This window comes from Rutidosis leptorrhynchoides, chromosome 8 (genome assembly GCF_046630445.1).
Source record: "Rutidosis leptorrhynchoides isolate AG116_Rl617_1_P2 chromosome 8, CSIRO_AGI_Rlap_v1, whole genome shotgun sequence".
Classification (NCBI taxonomy): Eukaryota; Viridiplantae; Streptophyta; class Magnoliopsida; order Asterales; family Asteraceae; genus Rutidosis; species Rutidosis leptorrhynchoides.
In genome coordinates, this window is record NC_092340.1 from 29,014,388 (window position 1) to 29,036,975 (window position 22,588).

Consider the following 22,588-nt stretch of genomic DNA (forward strand, 5'->3'; position numbering starts at 1 on the left):
ATTATAACAAATACAATTAAGTTGTTAGAACTGGACATCTCCAAAGTATCCAACTTAGAGTACTGGAAGTGGTGATTGATGTCACTTGACATGTCAGGCCTGACTTGCCGAGTCAGAAAAAGGGGAGTGATGACCTATGTCAGTTGGGCATGTCAGTTTATATTTTTATTATTATTTTAATGATTTTAAATATAACATAAATTGATAAAATTATAAAAATTAACATAAATGGAAATAACTTTCATTAAAAATAAAAAATAAAATATTACATTTCCTAATAATTAAAAAACATATGATTCCTAAAAATTAAAAAAAAAAAAAAAACATTACGTTATCGAGATTAAAAAGTTACAATTCGTTACCATCGCGATTATGCCATAGATGCGAAACTAGAGTATGTCGAAGATACTCATGCTCGTCATTGTCACACAGCTCTTTTGTCTTCTCGGCATATACATCACACCTTTCGTACCAAGTTGATCTTTGTAGTCTGTTGACAGGCAAGTAGTATGATTTATTTTCAGCGATGTTAAAACCATTGTCTTCAATTATCATGTTGTGCAATATGATGCAACCATACATGATTCTTTTGATTTTGTTTACGCTATATGCCCTAGCAGGTTGTCTTAAAATACCCCAACGACCTTGCAAAATTCCAAATGTCCTCTCAACGTCTTTACGAGCTGCAGATTGTTTCTTTGTAAAGTATTTCCTTTTTGCGTCAACAACACTTGAGAATCCCTTAACGAAAGAAGCCCACGAAGGGTAAATCCCATCGGCAAGATAGTAGCCTCGATCAATATCAACGTCCCCAATTTCGTATGGAACTTGAGGAGCCGTGTCAGTTAGTAAACTATCAAACAATGGAGATGCATTAAGGACATTCAAGTCATTGTTCGAACCGGCCATTCCAAAATATGCGTGGCAAATCCAATTGTCATACGATGCAACGGCTTCCAACATGATTGTCGGGTAACTGTGATCGCCTCGGGTGAAATGCCCTTTCCATGCATTTGGACATTTTCTCCAAGCCCAATGCATACAATCAATGCTTCCAAGCATTCCAGGAAAGCCGTGAAGTTCTTCATGTTTTTGATACAACTGACGTATATCGTCCTCGGTCGGTTCTCTCATGTATACATTACCATACAAGTCTATAATACATCTTGTAAAATTTTGCAAAGACTCACGTGATGTTCTCTCTGAAATTTGTAAATATTCGTCAAATAGATCCGGTGAATCACCGTATGCTAGTTGACGAATGGCAGTAGTGACTTTTAAAATAGTAGATACTCCGAGAACACCACGTGCATCAGGACGTTGTTGAAAATAAGTAAACCACTTTGGTGCATCGGGACGAGTAGAGTAAGAAAGTATACCTTCAATTATTTTTTCAAGAAGACTTTGTGGCATTCGATAACGCCGTTTGAAATATTCAGGGGGATACTTCGGATCTTGAACAAAATAATCGTTCAACAAACGATTGTGCGCTTCTACATGATCACGACGAATGTAGCGACGTTTTCGTCTTGAGCTTTGAGCCTCATTTTGTTCCTCGACCTCCCTACGTATTACCACGTTATTTCGATAAGCAAATATACTTTTCATTGCGTTAACCAAAATTTCTTCGTCGGAACTACTCATTTTTAAAGAAATATTTTTATTTTGATAATAGAATTTGGATTTGATTGTGTGAGTATATGTTGAGTAAAATGGATGTAAAATGATGTGTTTGTGTTTGTATATGTGTTGTGTATATATAGAATTTAAAAAGAAAAAAAAAAGAAAAAAAGGCAACGGTAATATAAAATAGCCGTTATATGTTAATTTTTTATTTTTTTTATTTCCTCGAACAAAACCGCGTCGCCTATGCGACTGAACAGACCGGGACGCAAACTCGCAACGAAGTTGAGGAGTGGGGTGACTAGCGACGGGGTAGGCGACTAGGGGAAACGAGCTCCCACTCCGGTTGCTCTTAAATACTAACAGGTTACAGCTATGATAAAATGTGTATCGCGCATATATAACTAATAAGACTAAAAGATTACATATATATCTTGAATGGATCTGCAACTCATTCAAGAAAAATGAATACTGGCTTGGTTGAATAACGATAACAGATGCACAAAATCAGCGTTTGCAAGCTTTCTAGATCTCGTCTTCAAAATCTCCTTGTTTCAACACACCCATAACTTTACTTTTATCTCGGACCCCTTCGTCTCACCATCATCCATATCCATATCATCATCATCATCAATTTCATCATCATCAGTCTCCATAGCTAAATTACCCGAAACTCCAACAACGGATGCATATTGTAACGCTTCAAGTGTTTTGTAGTTTTTCTGCAGCACTGAAGGTACTTTTTTATGCTTAAAGATAGCCCCAAGCGTTTTGTTCTTCCTCAAGAAACACATTCGGACCAACCCTTGGAATTCTTTTTTTAAGTTGACGGCTGGGGCGGGTTTTCTTGGCTCGATTCGGACAACGGACGAGTCAACCTTGGGTGGTGGTTTGAAGTTGGCTTTTCCAACTTTAAGCAAGTGGGTAACACGAGCCTTGAACTGTGTGTTTACTGAAAGAAGGGAGTAGAGTGTGTCACCCGGTTGAGCCACTAATCTCATAGCAAATTCAGTTTGGTACATTATTACAGCACATCGAAATAAAGGTCTGTGAATAATAATTTAAATGTTAGAGGCGATGAGATCTGGTACGGAATGTTGGCTACACAGATGTCAAAGTACGGAAAATCGCACTTGAGCACGTCTCCTGGGATCACCTGTGAACACACGAGTGTGTGCATATAGTTAGTTTACATTCCAGATTAACTCGCTTAGAGACCATGATGAAATTATTATTATTATTGCATTTTTGTATAGTTTAGATGCGCAATAGACTATGTGTTGCATTCAGACTGTCGCTCTGCTTTTGGTTCATAAATATAACCTCTTATTGCAAATTATACATTCTACATTTTTCATTAATGGAATTCTCAATTTTATAAGTGAGGTTTGGGATCAGACAGATGTGAAAATAACACTTTTAATCAGCAGAGAACAGAGTACGGTACTTATCAGCGTTGCAAAAGTCATCCATGACGACCGCCGCAACGGAAAAGTGCCTATCCTGACCCGTTCTGCTTAAAATCGGTTAAAAAGGTATGAGATGTAAATTTATTATGGGACGGGTCGAGAGAGAAATCTAAATTGTCTTGGGTTAAATGGGATGTTACACTTTTACCTTATGAGATGAAAGATCTAAATATTGGTTCGTAAAAAGGGAAAAATTGGGCTATGATGGGGAAGTGGTGGTGGAGATTTAGGCCCCAATTTAAATATTGGTTCGTTTGGGATCACGTTTTGACCTTGATTTTTTAATTATTGCGTTTTGATGTTGCAAATAATTTATTTACAGTGTTTGGGGATGAAATTCTAATAATCACTTATTTGCGTTTTAAGGGTATAAAAACACATTTTTGAAGAAGTAAGGGAGCACCTACTGTTGTGAAAACATGATTTTCGAATTATAGGTCTTAATGCCAAAATTACATACGTGTCCTTCCATCTCATTTATTGGAACGTTAACATATTCTTACGAGCATATATTCTAAATTTTTAAAACATAAACGTTACATGTATTAAACAGATGCTTATGTTAAAATAATAAACAAATATGACCAATTTTTTCACGTCAGTTAGTATTGTAGGGGGAATGATTCTCACACACACTTTTTTGATCCTCACACACCTATTTTAACTTTTTACTCTTCTAATAATACTCAATTGGTGTGTGAGGATCAAAAAAGTGAGTGTGAGAATCATCCCTTATATACAATATGTCAATTTATGTTTTATGGATAGAATGTTGAGGAAAGCGACGCTCCAACGCGTCAACCATACGCGGATCAAGCTCAACGGCAACAACGGACTTGGCAGCCTTTAGAAGCTTATCCGTTAAATTACCAGTACCAGGACCAATTTCGAGAACAACGTCCGTACTGTTGATGCCAGCTTTTTGAACAATCGAATCAATAATTAGAGAATTCTTCAGAATATGTTGACCTTTTGATTTGTGAAACTGTACTTCTCCTTCCTAATTTTTCCTCCAGCCATACTGCAATCGGATCAAATTAATAATCTAAATTCACGATTCAAGCGTTGATTATAATATAATTTACACGACAAAATACAAACTAACGTCAGAACTAAATCTAGCTAGGGCTTGAAAAAATAAATACGGATTTAAATTATACTAGACGGGATTACAATTGTAGTAACTGATAACATCTAAATCAGTGAAAATGTAACTCGTAAATCAGCATAATAGAAAAATAGAAGCATTAATTCAGAGATATATACTCTAACAATAGACAATCAATCTAACCTCAGAAGTTGCCGGTCCGAATGATTGCGCTTATGATTTCTGGAAGGCGAGGGCGAGGGCGAGCGGAGTATGTGGGGAGAGGCAAAACAGGGATAAATGGGGGGTTTTGAAGGGTTTTGGTAATTTTATACAAATAGAAGTTCATAAATAAACAAGTTGAACCCTTTTAGTTTCATCAAGTTAAACAAAATCATCATCCATACTGAATTACTGATTATATGTTATTGTATGTTTCTCGGTTCGGCAAACCTACAAATGGCCTTTTAGTTTTGCTATTTTTAGAAAGCCATCGACCAGTAGGTATTGGGGTTATACATGGGCACGGGATCGGATCAAATTAATTCGGTTTAAATTCGTGGTGAGATCCATTTAATAGAAAAAACTAGGATCAAGGAACGGACTATATAATATCAGTTCGATTCAGTTCTTGATGAGTCGGTTCAGTTATAGTTCTCGGAAAAGACCCATCCCGTTTTATAATCATATGATATATAAAAGTATATGAAAATGATATATAAAAAGAGAATAACAAACGTTTCATACATATATAGAATAATACACGTCTTGAAAATTGAGATATAGTCATTGTCATAATCATAATATAAAATAAAACTCCAATCAATATTTATATGTTATACACTTATACTAAACAAGTATGATCCGTTGGTTATTAAATAAATCAATAGATTTTCTGAATATCCATTAACGATATTATGTGCAGTAATTATTTAAAAGATTCGTGTACAAGACTAAATGAAATAAGAGTCGTTGATGACTTAAAAAATTCATCTATTGATTATTACTTCGTAAAAAATCAAGATAAAGTGAACAAGATAGATTTATATAATCGAATATTTCGGTCTGGCCCGTTTTCACTTTTCTTCGGATTCTAACACTCCGGTTTCGAGCACCGAAAAATATGAAAATTGAGGAACATGAACTATACCGAAAGTCTTCGGAAATGCTCAATTCCAGTCAGGTCCTCGGATCTTTCTGGTTTTCTGTATCATGCACACCCTTATAATTGCCAAAAAAAAATGATGTGACATCTACGTGACTTCTACATTGCAATGACGTCGTGGCTATCAGTATACTATATTTCCCAAATTTCATATATTTTACAAGTGTATTTTTTTTTTTTTTTTTTTTTTTTGAAAAAAAGTGAATAATACATTACCATTTTAGATATACAAAAAAATTATTCCCTATTACCTTTTTTGATAATTTAGATAGTTTTATGTTACATTTTCAAAAATTATTATTATCTTCTTTTTTTTTTTTGGCAAAAAACGAAAACTATATAACAAATCTTTTTTATCGGAAAGAGAAAAAGACAAACAAGATACAAGAAGCGAACACAAACAAAGCTCGACAGCAGCAAACTAACCCTAACAACAAAACCAAAATTATAGCTAACTAAACTCGAACGTCGTCGAGAGCCAACAAAACAACGCAACATACAATCTACTACCTATAAGGAAAAATTAACAATGAAGACCACTACTAGCTAACGAACAAAGCCAAACCACATTAACCGACCTTGTCCTCAGTGTTACCATCGCCCGCTATAGCCTTGAACGAAAAAGTCGAACCGTCTCCGGTCCCATCACTTGTAATGGTATCCGTCGGAGGAGGATTGAAACCGTGTATTTTAAACTCCTCGAAAAAACCCCCTTTTCCTAACGAACGTCCCGATCCGGTGCCCACGTAAGACCACTTACATGACACGTCCGCTTGAGCATCCCTAGACGAATTTTAAAACGCACTCCCATCTCTACCATCGTCATCATCATCATCGCAATCCCGTAAACCAAATGAAAAATTCGACGTCATCTTCTTCTTTTCCTTATCTTTTGACTTACCTTTAGCTTTAGAACCATATCTTTTCACCCCGTTTTTGTAAGTTTTTATTTTTTATTAATTGGAGTTAAAGAAGGATACAAAAGAGAGAGAGGTCAAATCGAAAAATCAAATCACTCATCTAAAAATCACCAAAACCAGGTTTCATTCAAACGAAAATTTGGCTCGACATTCGACATTTTTTAAAAAACTTGAATTTGGAGCGAATAGAGAGACAACGTTTACAACCCATTTAATTTCCCAAAATACCCTTCCAATATCCTTTCCTTTCCCACAAATAAAAACAAGAAAAAATTACGCTGTTGGTACCTGTAGTTTGTTTACATTTGCATCACAACACTTAAACTTTTATTTTTGCATAATTGGTACCTCGGTTTTACTTAACTATCTTGTTTGGTACCCAACCTAACTGGCGTCAATAATCAAACGTTAACCCCTTACAAGTGCAACGCATGTGAGGGTAATTTCGTCCCTTTATATGATTTAATTCATTTAAAATCACAACTTTTAATAAACCGTTCTCCTGATTCATATCAGTACTTATAATCCCTATTTTGCAACATTTAAATTTCAAATTCACATGACTACATTCTATGATCTTTGAACGACTAATCAACCAAAATTTCACCTCATTGTTCTATAACACTTATAGGCTCAACACTTTCATTTATAATTAAACTCGTACATAATATCCTATAATTCCATCCACCCGCAAATAAACTTTGAAATAAAATCATAAATTAACCGACTTTCACCCCACTTACCAACAATTAACAGAAACCATCCAAAATAAATACATTCTTCTCTGGAAATAGATAAGCTTGCTTTGATTTCTAATTAAATAATCTCTGATTCAGTATTTTTGTCAAGTTAATTCAACAAACTACAAAGTTATAAACTTTAATATAATAATCAGAGTTAACATTTACTCCAATTAAACAAAATGAAAAAAATTCGATTAAGGGACATCGTGAGCGGTGATCTGATGACGGCGTGGCGGTGATTCGATTAAGGGACATCGTGAGCGGCTGCTCTTTTGTCGTGGTTTTAATGATTCTGGTGGGATATACTTTCTTCCGGCTATTGTTAAGGTATGTTTACGGCGGTTTAGCCACAACTCCGCCCTGTGGTGATCCTCTTTTTTTGGTTGGTGACGTAAATTTTAGTCACGTTAAAGTACAAACAACTACTTCTGCAGATCGTGTGATTTAATGGATTTAGATAGCTTAAAAAATGGAAAGACGAAATTACCCTCACATGTGTTGCGCATGTAAGGGTTAAATTTGATTGTTAACGGCAGTTAGGTTGGGGTGCCAAACACGATAGTTAAACAAAACTGAGGCAACAATTACGCAAAAATAAAAATTTAGGTGTTATGATGCAATATGAACAAACCACGGGTACCATCAGCGTAATATTTTCTAAAAACAAACACATGCTTCAAACAATTACTTATTCTTTACTTAACTGTCCCTTACGCTTTAACCTTTCTTACAAAACATACCCCCAACAAAAGTTTCTCCGTATCTCACCCCTAAAATTTCCCATTTATTTCCTTGCCCTATACTACTACTGGTCTACCACATGCAACTACTTAAAATCCTACTTATGTGGTGTACCTTCTTCTATTACCCATTTAATACGTCCATTCTTGAGGAAGAACTACTTCCGGTGAGCCCATTATTTTTCCGGTACACTCCGGTGTTGTTCATGTTGTGCTAACATAACGGAGTTCTGACGTGGCATTGCAAGTTCTGCCAGCTCATATCTTTTGCGAAATTGATAGTATGGAGAAAATCCAACGTGGATGTCTGTTTGCTGTGGATTAATGGGTCCTATGGTTTTGTTGAATGACTGAACCATTTCACCTGGCAAATGAGAGGCAAATAATCATTGTTTTTATATTTAAAAACAGATTAGTAAACATAATCAAATTAGTAAAAACAGATTAGCAAAAAAGTATTTACTTAGAGTACAGTAATTAATTAAAGCTTTATTAAGAAACGATAGTACAGAATATGACAAATATAGGTCCACGCAAAAGAGAACACCCAGATTAGAAACATGAAAGGACTTTTCAACTGCAAAATTTAAATTAAAAAACATGTACCTGGTTTTTTCTTGATTTCTGGTAGAGTATCAGAATAACTCCGGGGTATAAAAACACCGGTCCCGGTACATTGTTTTTTCACCGCAACGTTTCCACGGCGGCAGGAAGCGTTCACAACATTTTTTACAAGGAAACCTCTAGCGTTTTGTTGAAGGCGTTGTTTTTCAACAGGAAGTTGTGGCCATGCATCTTGACGGAACCCTAACGGCCGGTCAGCGTAGTTTGGGTTACCGGAAACTGTCCGGCGAAGGTGTTGTTGATGATGTTGATGGTGAGAGAGAGTGGGTCCGGATCCGACCAGAAATGGGGCTCCGAGTAGACCTCTAGTTGAGACAACGTCGTCATTCACGTTATTCATTAACATCATCTTCATTTTAATCTTAGCCACGTATCCTGCCGCTGCTTTGATTCGTTCTAAAGCGTCTTCTTCCGTTTGACCAAACGGCGTCGTTGGACATGAGCCGGAGAAAACCCTCTTCTAATTCAATTTCAATTTTCAATAATAAATTAAAAAAAACTAAAATACTAGTAATAAATGTAACAAATAACAGAACCGAATATTACAGTTAAAAATTAGAACTACCTGAAGGTGAGAATGAGAAGAGGGTTTGAGATGTTCTTGAAGGGAGAGAGAGCGACTGAAGTGGCGAGTTAACCCAGTGACATCATCATCGTCGCTCTCTGATTCAGTGGAAGATGCGGAGGTGAAGTCGTACGGAACAAGGTGGTTACTGGGGAAGAGGGTTTTGTCGTCAATGTCACCGGAGAGAAACTCGGCCGGTAACAAAGAAGAAAGGTAGGAGAATTCATCAGACATTTTGGGGAATGAAGTGAGCGAATGAGAGTGAATCAATTTGTTTGATTATGTGGGACCCAACAAAAACCGGTGATTAAAGAAATTGAAAAAAGTGGAGGGAATGTTGGGGACACATTTTTGCTTTATATCAAGGAATCCAGGATTTTTCCCCTTTGCTCGATTCCTGTTTTTATCCGTGGGAGATTAAACCGATTATAGTTGCATAACCTGCTCTCAACTACTGTACTGAACGAAACTCGAATCAATCCGAGATCATGACCGGTAAATGAGTTAAAACTTAATGCAATCATCAATTAACGGAAATTGCATATGTCTTTTGTGTCTTCATATTCTTGAGATGGTCTCAAAGTTTTCTTTCGATTGCATAAAATTGTTTTAGAATTTTTTTTTTGTTCCATCATTAAAATAATAATATATGGGTCATTCAAAAATGTTGAGCCTTTTCAAACTTTTAGGCAATGTGCAATTGCTTACACTCGCACACACTCTAAGATGACTCTGAGTATGAGATATAATCATCCCACTATACCCTGATTCTCACAAAGTCTTGCATTTGAATATCGTTGATAGTATATGTTGATCTGGCCAAAAAAATAATCAGAAACTATCAAGAAACAAATCAATTAGGTTGCATACATCTAAATAAATATATGTATCTGTTCATGCATATTTTTTTCAGGGGAAAGCCTACACACGAACAACAATGCGAAAGAGTTTTTTTTAGGCGTCAACGTCGTTGATCTCCGGTCCGGTTACCGTGAATAACTCGTGCCCGAGATGATGATCTCGGGAGGGTGGCCAACGAATTGCCCGCCGGTCGATAGTCGGAACCTATCGATGGCAAAGGGAGAAAAACCCTACAAGACTCGTAGGAAAAAACGCTAGTGTTGCGATCGTGGAGAAAATCCGGCGATGGAAGGCCGTATGCGTTGCGGACTTGCGGTGGTGGAGGAGTTGCGGTGTGATCGAATGACCGTATGAGGTGTGATTTGTGTAGGGAGAGAACCCTATATTTATAGGGGAAAGACTAGGGTTAAAGGGAAATTAGGGTTTGAACCCTAATTTTTTCCAGGGTATGGTCCATTAGGGTTATATTTACGCTTGGCCCATAAGCTATAAACCCTAATTTCCCTTTAACCCTAATGGACCATACCCGATCAGTATCATATTCAAATAACCTGAATACAAATCTATATTTGTATAAAATAAATAAACAATACACATTATATTGTAAGTAGCATGATGGATCGGAGTGATTGATCATAGTTTTTCAAGGTAACTACTTGTTTTGTGGTAGTTCGAAGTCATACGAGTAAACTTATGTAGCTATGAAGAAGATTATTTTTTCAAAATTTACATATTTGAATCCACAACCTTTACTTTAAAAATATTTGCTCTAAACACTTCACCACCATCTCGGGGTTTGATTGATCATAGTTTCATGAAGCAAAATGTATGTATAGTTTAAGCTCAATACTCCACTATGTTAGTGGTTTAAATATAAGATGTTAAACGTAGCTTTAGGGCTACGTTTAAACATTTATCGTAAAATGTTAACTTTTTATACTTAAATTTACGGAGTCAATTTATTTCTCAAATTTTTTAATTTTATATTGAAAATATTAATTTTATAAATAATGCTTAAACGTATCAATATTAAAAATATATGCTATTCAATTGTTTATTTCTACTCAAATTCTTGTGTCGTGAATATAATAAGAGTGCTCCCAACCATGACACAATGTCTTCCAGGACTAACCAACCATTCGGCGCCACATCAGCACCTCCATCTCACTTCCTTCCCAGGACTAAACCCAAGACTAAACACTCCCAACAAAGACACTCCTCTTTCCATTTTTTATTTTCTTTTTGAATTATTTTATATTATCAAAAAATTACAATTATTTAAATAAAACTAAACTTTTATTAAAAATTTAAAAACATTACAGTAATTCAAATAAAAAAGTACATTAAAATAAGAAATACAATTAAAATAAAAATACAATTAAAAATAAAATTACATTAAAACATCAATTGAAACACCTATTCTTCATCATCGTCTTCTTGATCTTCTTCGTGATCTTCTTCATCCTCGTCATCGGGAATGTGTGAAGGTCCGGCGTCTTCTTGGTTGTTTGGATTTCTTGTTGGATCATGTCGTATGCGATAATTTGGTGGAAGATTATGTATGTGTTCTACAAGCATATGTTTTAGTAGTTGATGAATGCCCGCATCTCTTATTTCCGCGTCCACTCGCATATGCGCTTCAACCCTTTCTTGGAATGATCTCGTAGGTCGTCGAACCGGACGATAATTCTCCTCGAGTCCACAAAATGCACGGCCGTTGTCCTCGGTTATCATATTATTTAATATCACACATGACAACAAAATCCTTCAAATTTTGCGGATATAATAAGGTCGTGCCGGACGTTGAACAATTTGCCATCGGCCTTGTAGTATTCCAAATGCTCGTTCAATATCTTTTCTTGCCGATTCTTGATACCTTTTGAATTTTTTTTTTTGTTTCGGGTCTATCAGATTTTTGAACGACTTAACTATTGTAGACCATTCCGGGTAAATTTCATCCGCCAAATAATAACCCTTAGTAAACATACATCCGTTAACCGTATACGTACATGGTGGTGCTTCACCGGCTAATAACTCACTAAACAAGTCGGATTGATTTAGCACGTTGATATCATTGTTTGATCCGGCAGTTCCAAAAAACGCGTGCCAAAACCATCCATCGTACGATGCTACCGCTTCAAGCATAATTGACGGGTAACCATGGTCACCTCGTGTATAATGACACTTCCAATGTGCCGGACAATTTCTCCATCTCCAATGCATACAATCAATACTTTCTAACATCCCCGAAAAACCATGTATTTGAGCATGTTTAGTGGTCAAACGTTGCACATCTTGTGCAGTTGGTCGTCTCAAATATTCGGGACCGTACAAGTAGAAAATACATTTGCAAAAATTGTTTAAACAATCATATGAGGTTTGTTCACCCATATGCAAATACTCATCAAAAACATCGGCCGAAGCGGCATAAGCTAGTTGACGTATGGCGGATGTTACTTTTTGAACAATATTAAAACCAAGTAATCCGGTAGCATCTGTAGTGACCCGAACTTTTCCATGTTTATATATATTAATTGAGATTGATATTTACATGATTAAATGTTTCCAACATGTTAAGCAATCAAACTTGTTAAGACTTGATTAATTGAAATATGTTTCATATACACAATTGACCACCCAAGTTGACCGGTGATTCACGAATGTTAAAACTTGTAAAAACTATATGATGACATATATATGGATATATATATATATAGTTAACATGATACTATGATAAGTAAACATATCATTAAGTATATTAACAATGAACTACATATGTAAAAACAAGACTACTAACTTAATAATTTTTAAACGAGACATATATGTAACGATTATCGTTGTAAAGATATTTAATGTATATATATCATATTAAGAGATATTCATACATGATAATATCATGATAATATAATAATTTAAAATCTCATTTGATATTATAAACATTGGGTTAACAACATTTAACAAGATCGTTAACCTAAAGGTTTCAAAACAACACTTACATGTAACGACTAACGATGACTTAACGACTCAGTTAAAATGTATATACATGTAGTGTTTTAATATGTATTTATACACTTTTGAAAGACTTCAATACACTTATCAAAATACTTCTACTTAACAAAAATGCTTACAATTACATCCTCGTTCAGTTTCATCAACAATTCTACTCGTATGCACCCGTATTCGTACTCGTACAATACACAGCTTTTAGATGTATGTACTATTAGTATATACACTCCAATGATCAGCTCTTAGCAGCCCATGTGAGTCACCTAACACATGTGGGAACCATCATTTGGCAACTAGCATGAAATATCTCATAAAATTACAAAAATATGAGTAATCATTCATGACTTATTTACATGAAAATAAAATTACATATCCTTTATATCTAATCCATACACCAACGACCAAAAACACCTACAAACACTTTCATTCTTCAATTTTATTCATCTAATTGATCTCTCTCAAGTTCTATCTTCAAGTTCTAAGTGTTCTTCATATATTCTACAAGTTCTAGTTACATAAAATCAAGAATACTTTCAAGTTTGCTCGCACTTCCAATCTTGTAAGGTGATCATCCAACCTCAAGAAATCTTTGTTTCCTACAGTAGGTTATCATTCTAATACAAGGTAATAATCATATTCAAACTTTGGTTCAACTTCTATAACTATAACAATCTTATTTCAAGTGATGATCTTACTTGAACTTGTTTTCGTGTCATGATTCTGCTTCAAGAACTTCGAGCCATCCAAGGATCCGTTGAAGCTAGATCCATTTTTCTCTTTTCCAGTAGGTTTATCCAAGGAACTTAAGGTAGTAATGATGTTCATAACATCATTCGATTCATACATATAAAGCTATCTTATTCGAAGGTTTAAACTTGTAATCACTAGAACATAGTTTAGTTAATTCTAAACTTGTTCGCAAACAAAAGTTAATCCTTCTAACTTGACTTTTAAAATCAACTAAACACATGTTCTATATCTATATGATATGCTAACTTAATGATTTAAAACCTGGAAACACGAAAAACACCGTAAAACCGGATTTACGCCGTCGTAGTAACATCGCGGGCTGTTTTGGGTTAGTTAATTAAAAACTATGATAAACTTTGATTTAAAAGTTGTTATTCTGAGAAAATGATTTCTATTATGAACATGAAACTATATCCAAAAATTATGGTTAAACTCATAGTGGAAGTATGTTTTCTAAAATGGTCATCTAGACGTCGTTCTTTCGACTGAAATGACTACCTTTACAAAAACGACTTGTAACTTATTTTTCCGACTATAAACCTATACTTTTTCTGTTTAGATTTATAAAATAGAGTTCAATATGAAATCATAGCAATTTGATTCACTCAAAACGGATTTAAAATGAAGAAGTTATGGGTAAAACAAGATTGGATAATTTTTCTCATTTTAGGTACGTGAAAATTGGTAACAAATCTATTTCAACCATAACTTAATCAACTTGTATTGTATATTATGTAATCTTGAGATACCATAGACACGTATACAATGTTTCGACCTATCATGTCGACACATCTATATATATATTTCGGAACAACCATAGACACTCTATATGTGAATGTTGGAGTTAGCTATACAGGGTTGAGGTTGATTCCAAAATATATATAGTTTGAGTTGTGATCAATACTGAGATACGTATACACTGGGTCGTGGATTGATTCAAGATAATATTTATCGATTTATTTCTGTACATCTAACTATTGACAACTAGTTATAGGTTACTAACGAGGACAGCTGACTTAATAAACTTAAAATATCAAAATATATTAAAAGTGTTGTAAATATATTTTGAACATACTTTGATATATATGTATATATTGTTATAGGTTCGTGAATCAACCAGTGGCCAAGTCTTACTTCCCGACGAAGTAAAAATCTGTGAAAGTGAGTTATAGTCCCACTTTTAAAATCTAATATTTTTGGGATGAGAATACATGCAGGTTTTATAAATGATTTACAAAATAGACATAAGTACGTGAAACTACATTCTATGGTTGAATTATCGAAATCGAATATGCCCCTTTTTATTAAGTCTGATAATCTAAGAATTAGGGAACAGACACCCTAATTGACGCGAATCCTAAAGATAGATCTATTGGGCCTAACAAACCCCATCCAAAGTACCGGATGCTTTAGTACTTCAAAATTTATATCATATCCGAAGGGTGTCCCGGAATGATGGGGATATTCTTATACATGCATCTTGTTAATGTCGGTTACCAGGTGTTCACCATATGAATGATTTTTATCTCTATGTATGGGATGTGTATTGAAATATGAAATCTTGTGGTCTATTATTATGATTTGATATATATAGGTTAAACCTATAACTCACCAACATTTTTGTTGACGTTTTAAGCATGTTTATTCTCAGGTGATTATTAAGAGCTTCCGCTGTCGCATACTTAAATAAGGACGAGATTTGGAGTCCATGCTTGTATGATATTGTGTAAAAACTGCATTCAAGAAACTTATTTTGTTGTAACATATTTGTATTGTAAACCATTATGTAATGGTCGTGTGTAAACAGGATATTTTAGATTATCATTATTTGTTAATCTACGTAAAGCTTTTTAAACCTTTATTGATGAAATAAAGGTTATGGTTTGTTTTAAAATGAATGCAGTCTTTGAAAAACGTCTCATATAGAGGTCAAAACCTTGCAACGAAATCAATTAATATGGAACGTTTTTAATCAATAAGAACGGGACATTTCAGTTGGTATCCGAGCGTTGGTCTTAGAGAACCAGAATTTTGCATTAGTGTGTCTTATCGAGTTTGTTAGGATGCATTAGTGAGTCTGGACTTCGACCGTGTTTACTTGAAAAATGATTGCTTAACAAATTTTGTTGGAAACTATATATTTTTAACATGTGAATATTATGTGATATATTAATCTCTTAACGCGTTTGATATTATGTGATAGATATCTACCTCTAGAACAAGTCCCATTGACTCACATAATAATAATGAAGAGTCAAATGTAAATTGGAATGATTCGTGGACTGATTCACAAGTTCCCGAAGAGGAACCGAAAGAAGAGTCGGAACCGGAAGAAGAATCGGAACCGGAAGAAGAATCGGAACCGGATGAAGAAATAGAACCGGTGGGGGAAATAATAAAACGGTTAAGTAAAAGAAAATCCTCAACCAACCGACCAAGGTTAATTATGGTCAATGGTGTTTCCGCCAAGGAAGCAAAATATTGGGAGGATTACCAATTCTCCGATGAATCGGATTCCGACTAGAATTCCGATGATGTTATAGAAATTACCCCAACTGAATTTAAAAAGGCAAAAGAAAATAATAAGGGAAAGGGCATAAAAATAGAGAAATCTAATTCCAACCCCGATGAACTTTATATGTATCGTCAACCCCCGAAGTCCTTAAGTTGTAATAATGACCCGGGAACCTCTAAACCACCAGGTTTTTCTAAACCAATGTGGAAAACGACGGCTCGTATTAGGGGAACATCATATATCCCTAAAAACTTGGCAAAACGAACCAAAACCGAAGACGAAGAAATAAGCCAGTCGGAATACGATAGTTGTATTCGTGTGGTGTAATATATGTAATATAGTGTGCTTATGCTTTATGATATATGTAAAAATTGCTTATATTAATAAGTATTTTTTTTATGAATCTAACTCTTGTCTATTTTACAGTATAAAAACACAAAATGGATAGACAACCCAATATTTTAAGAGACCTACCCGGAGACATGATTGATGAAATCTTGTCTAGAGTCGGTCAGAATTCTTCGGCACAACTATTTAAGGCGAGATCAGTTTGTAAGACATTCGAAGAATGTTCCAAGAATGCCTTGGTTTATAAAAGGCTTTCGTTCGAAAGATGGGGGATATCACATTGGGAAATCCATAAGTTACGATGTGTTTACTTTGACGCATATATTGCGGGGAACCCAAATGCTATTTTACGCAATGGGTTAAGAAATTATTTTGACTCAATATATCTGAATATTGGACTTCGTGATTTAGAAAAAGCGGCTAACATGCAACATAAAGAAGCATGTTATGCTTAAGGATTAGTAATGTTCGCTTCTCACCAAAGTGAGAACAAGAACATCGGGCTACAACTATTAAACAAAACGTTCCCATAAGTGACGGAGTCGGTAATTGGGGAAATGGCACCGACTACTCGACACACCGTGAATATGAATGAAGAGGAATTTCGTACTTTTCTAGCTTCAAACATAGCCGCAGTACAGGCTGCGCTACATACCAACAATAACCTTGGATCTAGCAGTACAGTAAATCGTGTAGGATGCACCTACAAAGAATTCACTGCCTGCAAACCTTTGGAATTTGATGGAACCGAAGGACCGATCGGATTGAAACGGTGGACCGAGAAGGTCGAATCGGTGTTTGCCATAAGTAAGTGTACTGAAGAGGACAAAGTGAAGTACGCTATGCATACCTTCACAGGTTCTGCGTTAACATGGTGGAATACCTATCTAGAGCAAGTGGGACAAGGCGATGCGTACGCACTACCGTGGTCAGCATTCAAGCACTTGATGAACGAGAAGTACCGTCCCAGAACCGAGGTCAATAACCTCAAGACAGAACTTAGAGGGTTACGAATCCCAGGATTTGATATTACCACGTACAAAAGACGATTCACAGAATTGTGCCTATTGTGTCCGGGAGCATTCGAAGATGAGGAAGAGAAGATCGACGCGTTTGTGAAAGGATTACCGGAAAGAATCCAAGAAGATATAAGTTCACATGAGCCCGCCTCCATACAACAGGCATGTAGAATGGCTCACAAACTAGTGAACCAGATTGAGGAAAGAATTAAAGAACAGACGGCTGAAGAGGCCAATGTGAAGCAAGTCAAAAGAAAGTGGGAGGAAAACGGTGATAAGAATCACCAATACAACAACAACAACAACAACAATTACAACAATAATCGCAACAATTATCCCAACAATCGCAACATCAATCACAACTACAACAAACGGCCCAACAACAACAACAACAACAACAACAACAACATCAACTACAACAATCATCCCAACAACAATAATAACCGCAACAACAACAACAATCAGAAGCAGCTATGCCAAAGGTGTGAAAAGTATCACTCGGGGTTCTGCACCAAATTTTGCAACAAGTGTAAAAGAAATGGTCATAGCGCAGCGAAGTGTGAGGTCTATGGACCAGGGGTTAATAGAACGAAAGGAACAAATGGTGTCGGAACGAGTAATGGCGGAGCAAGTAGTGTCGGAGCAAGTTATGCCAATGTAGTTTGTTATAAATGTGGAAAACCGGGCCACATTATTAGAAATTGCCCGAACCAGGAGAACACGAATGGACAAGGCCGCGGAAGAGTTTTCAATATTAATGCAGCAGAGGCACATGAAGACCCGGAGCTTGTTACGGGTACGTTTCTTATTGACAATAAATCTGCTTACGTTTTATTTGATTCGGGTGCGGATAGAAGCTATATGAGTAGAGATTTTTGTGCTAAATTAAGTTGTCCATTGACGCCTTTGGATAGTAAATTTTTACTCGAATTAGCAAATGGTAAATTAATTTCAGCAGATAATATATGTCGGAATCGAGAAATTAAACTGGTTAGCGAAACATTTAAGATTGATTTGATACCAGTAGAGTTAGGGAGTTTTGATGTGATAATCAGTATGGACTGGTTGAAAGAAGTGAAAGCAGAGATCGTTTGTTACAAAAATGCAATTCGCATTATACGAGAAAAAGGAAAACCCTTAATGGTGTACGGAGAAAAGGGCAACACGAAGCTACATCTTATTAGTAATTTGAAGGCACAAAAACTAATAAGAAAAGGTTGCTATGCTGTTCTTGCACACGTCGAGAAAGTACAAACTGAAGAAAAGAGCATCAATGATGTTCCCGTTGCAAAAGAATTTCCCGATGTATTTCCGAAAGAATTACCGGGATTACCCCCACATCGATCCGTTGAATTTCAAATAGATCTTGTACCAGGAGCTGCACCAATAGCTCGTGCTCCTTACAGACTCGCACCCAGCGAGATGAAAGAACTGCAAAGCCAATTACAAGAACTTTTAGAGCGTGGTTTCATTCGACCAAGCACATCACCGTGGGGAGCTCCTGTTTTGTTTGTCAAGAAGAAAGATGGTACATTCAGGTTGTGTATCGACTACCGAGAGTTGAACAAACTTACCATCAAGAACCGCTACCCACTACCGAGAATCGACGACTTATTTGATCAACTACAAGGCTCGTCTGTTTATTCAAAGATTGACTTACGTTCCGGGTATCATCAAATGCGGGTGAAAGAAGATGATATTCCAAAGACTGCTTTCAGAACACGTTACGGTCATTACGAGTTTATGGTAATGCCGTTTGGTTTAACTAATGCACCAGCTGTGTTCATGGACCTTATGAACCGAGTGTGTGGACCATACCTTGACAAGTTTGTCATTGTTTTCATTGATGACATACTTATTTACTCAAAGAATGACCAAGAACACGGTGAACATTTGAGAAAGGTGTTAGAAGTATTGAGGAAGGAAGAATTGTACGCTAAGTTTTCAAAGTGTGCATTTTGGTTGGAAGAAGTTCAATTCCTCGGTCACATAGTGAACAAAGAAGGTATTAAGGTGGATCCGGCAAAGATAGAAACTGTTGAAAAGTGGGAAACCCCGAAAACTCCGAAATACATACGCCAGTTTTTAGGACTAGCTGGTTACTACAGAAGGTTCATCCAAGACTTTTCCAGAATAGCAAAACCCTTGACTGCATTAACGCATAAAGGGAAGAAATTTGAATGGAATGATGAACAAGAGAAAGCGTTTCAGTTATTGAAGAAAAAGCTAACTACGGCACCTATATTGTCATTGCCTGAAGGGAATGATGATTTTGTGATTTATTGTGACGCATCAAAGCAAGGTCTCGGTTGTGTATTAATGCAACGAACGAAGGTGATTGCTTATGCGTCTAGACAATTGAAGATTCACGAACAAAATTATACGACGCATGATTTGGAATTAGGCGCGGTTGTTTTTGTATTAAAGACTTGGAGGCACTACTTATATGGGGTCAAAAGTATTATATATACCGACCACAAAAGTCTTCAACACATATTTAATCAGAAACAACTGAATATGAGGCAGCGTAGGTGGATTGAATTATTGAATGATTACGACTTTGAGATTCGTTACCACCCGGGGAAGGCAAATGTGGTAGCCGATGTCTTGAGCAGGAAGGACAGAGAACTCATTCGAGTAAAGTCTATGAATATAATGATTCATAATAACCTTACTACTCAAATAAAGGAGGCGCAACAAGGAGTTTTAAAAGAGGGAAATTTAAAGGATGAAATACCCAAAGGATCGGAGAAGCATCTTAATATTCGGGAAGACGGAACCCAGTATAGGGCTGAAAGGATTTGGGTACCAAAATTTGGAGATATGAGAGAAATGGTACTTAGAGAAGCTCATAAAACCAGATACTCAATACATCCTGGAACGGGGAAGATGTACAAGGATCTCAAGAAACATTTTTGGTGGCCGGGTATGAAAGCCGATGTTGCTAAATACGTAGGAGAATGTTTGACATGTTCTAAGGTCAAAGCTGAGCATCAGAAACCATCAGGTCTACTTCAACAACCCGAAATCCCGGAATGGAAATGGGAAAACATTACCATGGATTTCATCACTAAATTGCCAAGGACTGTAAGTGGTTTTGATACTATTTGGGTAATAGTTGATCGTCTCACCAAATCAGCACACTTCCTGCGAATAAGAGAAGATGACAAGATGGAGAAGTTAGCACGACTGTATTTGAAGGAAGTCGTCTCCAGACATGGAATACCAATCTCTATTATCTCTGATAGGGATGGCTGATTTATTTCAAGATTCTGGCAGACATTACAGCAAGCATTAGGAACTCGTCTAGACATGAGTACTGCCTATCATCCACAAACTGATGGGCAGAGTGAAAGGACGATACAAACGCTTGAAGACATGCTACGAGCATGTGTTATTGATTTCGGAAACAGTTGGGATCGACATCTACCGTTAGCAGAATTTTTCTACAACAACAGCTACCATTCAAGCATTGAGATGGCGCCGTTTGAAGCACTTTATGGTAGAAAGTGCAGGTCTCCGATTTGTTGGAGTGAAGTGGGGGATAGACAGATTATGGGTCCGGAGATTATACAAGAAACTACCGAGAAGATCATCCAAATTCAACAACGGTTGAAAACCGCCCAAAGTCGACAAAAGAGCTAAGCTGACATTAAAAGAAAAGATATAGAATTTGAAATTGGAGAGATGGTCATGCTTAAAGTTGCACCTTGGAAAGGCGTTGTTCGATTTGGTAAACGAGGGAAATTAAATCCAAGGTATATTGGACCATTCAAGATTATTGATCGTGTCGGACCAGTAGCTTACCGACTTGAGTTACCTCAACAAATCGCAGCTGTACATAACACTTTCCACGTCTCGAATTTGAAGAAATGTTTTACTAAAGAAGATTTCACTATTCCGTTAGATGAAATCCAAATCAACGAAAAACTTCAATTCATCGAAGAACCCGTCGAAATAATGGATCGTGAGGTTAAAAGACTTAAGCAAAACAAGATACCAATTGTTAAGGTTTGATGGAATGCTCGTAGAGGACCCGAGTTCACCTGGGAGCATGAAGATCAGATGAAGAAGAAATACCCGCATCTATTTCCAGAAGATTCGTCAACACCTTCAACAGCTTAAAATTTCGGGACGAAATTTATTTAACGGGTAGGTAATGTAGTGACCCGAACTTTTCCATGTTTATATATATTAATTGAGATTGATATTTACATGATTAAATGTTTTCAACATGTTAAGCAATCAAACTTGTTAAGACTTGATTAATTGAAATATGTTTCATATAGACAATTGACCACCCAAGTTGACCGGTGATTCACTAACGTTAAAACTTGTAAAAACTATATGATGACATATATATGGATATATATATAGTTAACATGATACTATGATAAGTAAACATATCATTAAGTATATTAACAATGAACTACATATGTAAAAACAAGACTACTAACTTAATAATTTTTAAACGAGACATATATGTAACGATTATCGTTGTAAAGATATTTAATGTATATATATCATATTAAGAGATATTCATACATGATAATATCATGATAATGTAATAATTTAAAATCTCATTTGATATTATAAACATTGGGTTAACAACATTTAACAAGATCGTTAACCTAAAGGTTTCAAAACAACACTTACATGTAACGACTAACGATGACTTAACGACTCAGTTAAAATGTATATACATGTAGTGTTTTAATATGTATTTATACACTTTTGAAAGACTTAAATACACTTATCAAAGTACTTCTACTTAACAAAAATGCTTACAATTACATCCTCGTTCAGTTTCATCAACAATTCTACTCGTATGCACCCGTATTCGTACTCGTACAATACACAGCTTTTAGATGTATGTACTATTAGTATATACACTCCAATGATCAGCTCTTAGCTGTCCATGTGAGTCACCTAACACATGTGGGAACCATCATTTGGCAACTAGCATGAAATATCTCATAAAATTACAAAAATATGAGTAATCATTCATGACTTATTTACATGAAAACAAAATTACATATCCTTTATATCTAATCCATACATCAATGACCAAAAACACCTACAAACACTTTCATTCTTCAATTTTATTCATCTAATTGATCTCTCTCAAGTTCTATCTTCAAGTTCTAAGTGTT

At 35.8% G+C, this 22,588-nt stretch overlaps 1 protein-coding gene and 1 pseudogene across 1 annotated transcript; both read right to left on the minus strand.

The window, feature by feature from the left end:
* Positions 1–348: 348 nt before the first annotated feature.
* LOC139863272 (uncharacterized) lies at positions 349–1,644 on the minus strand. The gene has a single exon (XM_071851910.1). It carries the CDS (start codon positions 1,642–1,644, stop codon positions 349–351), a length of 1,296 nt encoding a protein of 431 aa, XP_071708011.1.
* Positions 1,645–2,078: 434 nt separating this feature from the next.
* Positions 2,079–6,216, minus strand: LOC139863273 (ribosomal RNA small subunit methyltransferase-like; annotated as a pseudogene).
* Between the last annotated feature and the right edge of the window lie 16,372 nt (positions 6,217–22,588).